We start from the raw sequence: 5036 nt of genomic DNA on the forward strand, positions 1-5036 counted from the left end.
ACACACACACACACACCAGATGCCTCAGATCTCTTTCCTTATTCTAATCAGCTTGCCATGTTTGCGGCCAGGGTGACTTTAGCCATACCAGCCATATTGAGATTGCCACAATGGCCTGTCACAGAGATGTCATCACCACCGCGCATACATATTCATCAGGTATAAATATGTATTGTTCAGCACGTCAAACTAGCTTCCTCAGCACTAATTCTGTAAGTGAGGATCACCTACACCGCATGGCATACTGAGCCATCATGGCTGCTGGGGAGTGCGGATGATGTCAGACATTTTAGGCTCATTTAAATAATCGAGACAAAACCTAAACCAGGAATTCTGTTTATTGTAAGAAAGATCTAACACTTCAGCTGGGTATTAAAGCTAAATACTTTTACTGATGCTGACTCAAATGTGTCTGGAGCAATTCCATGTAATCTAAACCTGTCAAATACAGAAAACTGGCTTTAGTTTACTTTAGCTTATTCAACGTATCGTAACACAATAAATACCTACTATACATAATGATCAAATAAAAATATACATGTACACTGATGTATGGATGTCATGTACAGGAAGCAAAATGTGTGTCTAACAGCAAAGTAACACTGCTGCTGGTACGAGGAGAGTACTGATTTGAGGCCTTATCAACCAGACTAGACAATCTATTAAAGACTAAATGGTCAGTTCTTTTCATAATACATTTAAATTATGTTTTAAAAGTAAAAAAAAGTTGATTTCAATTTTTTTCAAGAAAATCATTATCACAAAAACACTTGCGATATCTGCGATACTCTGCGATATCATGATAATATTATCAGCACTGAACTAAGGCACCGTTACTGAAGAAATGCACAAACCCTGTGAGCAGTGCTACATGCATGCAGCCAGGCTGCTGCAGCAGCTGTTTTGTCTGTAGAAATGTGAATCAGTCTCAGCCTGTTGACAAGCAGCAACAGGACTGAGCTGCCACCGGTCTTAATTCTGCTGCTGCAAGGAGGCCGAGGGCCCTGGGGCCTCTTTGTTGCCAGCTAAATTAATTGTTCTGCCGCTTTACAAATAGCTGCTCTTTCATGCATGGCTGCTCCTGAAAGGAGGGGCGGGGAGGCCTTGCTAAAGAGCTCCACTTTAGGCAAAGGGGAGAGGAGGGGTTGAGTGGATGGAGGGATGGAGTGTGCTCTCCTCAGGGAGATGCTGCCACTCATTGCTACAAACACAGCCAAACCCTCCACTCCTCCCACTCTCTACTTCTGATTCACCCGACTTATCCCCTGTGGACCTCGACTCACCCTCCGCCATGGCTAACTCCCCCTGCCACACGCCACAACTTGACCCATGCTTGGAAGGGCTGGGTGTGTGTGCGTGCGTTAGGGAGGGGGAGGAAAAGAGGGGGTGAGCGTGTGTGGCTTGTGTCATGGTGTTTGCCACCTGCTGTCACACAATACCTTGGGAATTGTGTGTGTTTGGGTGTGTGTGTGTGTGGGGGCAAAGAGGGCTGGTTCCTGGGGGATCCATCCTGCGAGGATGCTGTGCTATTACTTGTCAAGCGCAGGATATGAGTCCCCGGGGATGGTGAGTGGAAAGAGAGAAAGACTGCTACAGGAATAGAGGAAGAGAGGGAAGACGGATGGATGGAGGTGGCGGGTTGAATAGTGTTTAAGCGTCTGGGGAGCAGACACACGCAGGGACGGGTGTCCTTCTGGCCCCTGCTGTTTGGGACACAAGCTGTCCCTGGGATAGAAGAGGGGGCAGTCAACACAAACAAAAGCTAGTGATTTAACAAAGTGGGCTGTTAATGACAGCCCCATGCCTAATAAAATCATATGAACACAGACAAGGGAGGAGGGACTCTTAGGAGCTGTTTAATACTCTCGAGACTGATGTGCAGAAGTGTAATGTGCTGATGCAGCACAGTCAAAAAAAGAGAAAAGAGTTTGTGCAGTTATATACGGAGAAAGAAAAGACTGAGACATTGGGATGGAGGATTAAAGGAGAAACTAAAAAGCACATTCTGAAGATTGTCATTTGTGTGTATGGACTTCTAACCATTAATAATTGGGTAACTATGCGGAGTTGAAATGGATGACCTGGATAGAAATTCCTTGCATTACAGGTGGAGTTTGGGGTACAGGCCTATGAGCGGCAAGATATGAACAAAAAGTGGTTGATGACTGGTGAGGCGATAGTGGGGGGAGGCAGTGGCTTGTGGGAGGGACTCAAACTAAGGGTGTGAGAAGGATGGAAGATGGCAGAGGGGGGTCAGGAGAAAATGGGTGAGGCAGAAGCAGATGATACTTGGAGGACTAAGACGGGGTGACAGCTGGTGTCTGATCTGAGGATCCATCCTTCTTCCTCCCCTCACCCTCTTAGTCGTATTACAAAGACTAACTGACCATTAGAGGAAACTGAAAATCTTCCCCATACCTTACAATGAGATCCCAAGGAGTATATGACTAGACAGGGAAAAGACAAGTGTGGAAAGAGGTAAGGATGTGATAGAAAAAGTGAGAGGGACAGAGATGACTTAGCACACTAGTGTGTAACATGGATTTACAATCAGCTTCACAATGTTGATCTTCATTATATACTGTATTTCCTGCCTAGAAAATAAACATCCGCTCAACCTTTGCATTAGGGCTGCAGCTATTTTATTTATTGTTATCTTCTCGGTTATAATCAATTTTGTTGTTGTTGTTGTCTAATAAATATCAAAGAATAGTGAAAAATGTTTATTATAATTTCCCAGGAACCACAGTAAGGTCTTCAGATTGCTTGTTTTGTCTGATCAGTAGTCTAAAACTCAACATGAATAAAATTTTCAAAGATATAAAATACAGAAAAGCAGCAAATCCTCATATTTGAGAAGCTGAAACCACTTTGGTGTTTTTGCTTGAATGATTGAAATTATCAATTGATTATCAAAATAGTTCCAGATTAATTTTCTGTTTATTGTTCCAGCTCTACTTCTCATCTATGGAATCAAAAGCTGATTAAAACATTAGCACACACTAATTTCAAAATATACAGAAAATTCCCCCAAAACAAACAAGACCACCACCAAGGTGGCCGGAAGCATAATCCGCCACAGGGCCGGGTTTTTCAGGAAGCCTGCTGAAATGGTAATGGTTTTACAAAAACTTAAACTTCACATAAGTTAACATTTGAATGCATGTTTGTTGTTATTTTCATTCTCTTTCATTCATTCTCTATTTTCATTTTGGCCTAGTGTTTGTGGGAAATGCTGTCTGCACTTTAATGACATAGTGAAATAAAGAGTTCTAATTCAGTGTTGAGTAGCAGTTTTCTCTTGGTATGTGCCAAGAAAAGTAATTTGAGGTGTATACATAAATATACATATTCAAATGTGATTGGGTCATCAAACTAACCTGGCAAATAATGTAAAGTCACCAGACCGTTGTGCTTGAACTTGTGGGTCATAATAGCTATCAGCTTGATATTATGGGTCAGAGGTGTGTTTTTGAACGAAACTCTGCATAAACTTTAAATTTCAAGAGAATCTGGTTGTGCTTTAACTTTTCCTCTATTTGACTCTTTCTGACCCAACAACACAGGTCAGGGAGGTGTGGATGCAGGCTGACAGCTTTGTATTGCTTCATATTCAATAAACCACCCCCACTTTGGAATGATCCAGTAACATCTGAAGGATTTTATTTACCCTGCTCAGACAGTTCTTTTCATTCAGAAATAAGTGACACTATGGAAGCTAACGGTGCTATAGCAGCTGCTTTACTGTAATTTTAAGAACACATACCACAGCTGTTATTGAAATAACAGAAAGGAGAATCACCTTTTAGTTTGAACCAAAGAGATTCTGCAAACTACCCACACATGAGCGTGCAGACTCCTACCTGCCAGTCTGTTGTTGACGCGATTGTGTCTGGACCAAAGCCACAGGACCGCTGACGACAACGAGCTCACCTCCACCAGACTCTCCCTTGCCATGTTCTCGAAGTGCTCAGCACACGGTCTGCAGCCAAAGAAGTTGTGGACATAGTTTCTCATCGCACTCAGCACCTCCTTGGGATCTGGAAGGGAATGACATGAGGTCAGTTAATGCTCACAATAAAAACAATATCACAAACTCCATCCTAAGATCACTTCGAACACCAACTTTGTCCTTGTTTATGCAAAACCTCACAGATTACCTCCTCTCAACAATGAGTCATTACCTCCTATGTAAAGCACAATCACCAGGCCTTGGTTGTCTTCATACATTAAAATGTACTCTAGCCTGAAAGCTTACTAATGGCAGTGAGGGTCCACAGCTTCCTGGATTCCCACGGTAATGTGGGCCAGGAGTCACAGAGAGCTGGGTTAACCCCATATTGAGATGAATAATCTATGGGAATGGGATAACCCAATCTGGAGATTAAATACAGTTAACCCTCTGTGTGAATGGTGACCAGGCTGTTGTCTCAGGACTTCAACAGTCCACAAACATATTTTCCTGGAGCTATTTGCTTTTGTTCCGGGCTTAGTAGGACCTTCATATGAACCGTACTGACAGTGGGAGTGTGTCTGGGAGTGTGTGCGCGCTCTTTATCAAAGTGAGGATGGGCTTATGTTAGGCCTTTACTAATGTGTTCACACCTTCAATAATCCATGCAGCATGTGTATATGAATGAATAGAGGTTCATTTTATGGTCAGTGTGTCTGTGTATCCATCCATTAAACTGGTGGTCTGTTGGGGGCCAGATGGACACCCCTTTTGGCCAGTCCATCTGCAGGTCACATGATGGTCCGTAAACCTCAGGATTAACCTGTGTGTGTTTGTGTGTGTCTGTCTGTGTGTGTGTGCGTGTTGAAGAGAGATTAACGTCCCTGCCAAGAGTGGAGCCTCCGGTCATCTGCCTGTTTTATTAACCACTCACATTCCGCTAATCTAACATAATCCCTTTTCACACAGTCACAATTAGGCTCAATTTTAGTTGTGACAAAATGACAAAACATAGGACAAAAAACCTCAAACACTTCTGGTCAAAACTTCATAATGATATATGTTTGTGTTTCTGTGTGTGTGT

At 42.9% G+C, this 5036-nt stretch overlaps 1 protein-coding gene across 1 annotated transcript in view; it reads right to left on the reverse strand.

Moving 5' to 3' along the window:
* The window catches only part of qsox1 (quiescin Q6 sulfhydryl oxidase 1), a 27272-nt gene that overhangs the window by 4475 nt on the left and 17761 nt on the right, over positions 1–5036 (reverse strand). Inside the window, exon 11 of the mRNA XM_035653770.1 lies at positions 3864–4040. Within this exon, the coding sequence (XP_035509663.1) occupies positions 3864–4040 (177 nt within the window). The remainder of the gene's footprint in view (positions 1–3863; positions 4041–5036) is intronic.

The sequence above is a fragment of the Morone saxatilis genome, unplaced genomic scaffold (assembly GCF_004916995.1).
Source record: "Morone saxatilis isolate NCDOM2014 unplaced genomic scaffold, NCSU_SB_2.0 Contig12, whole genome shotgun sequence".
Taxonomy (NCBI): domain Eukaryota; kingdom Metazoa; phylum Chordata; class Actinopteri; family Moronidae; genus Morone; species Morone saxatilis.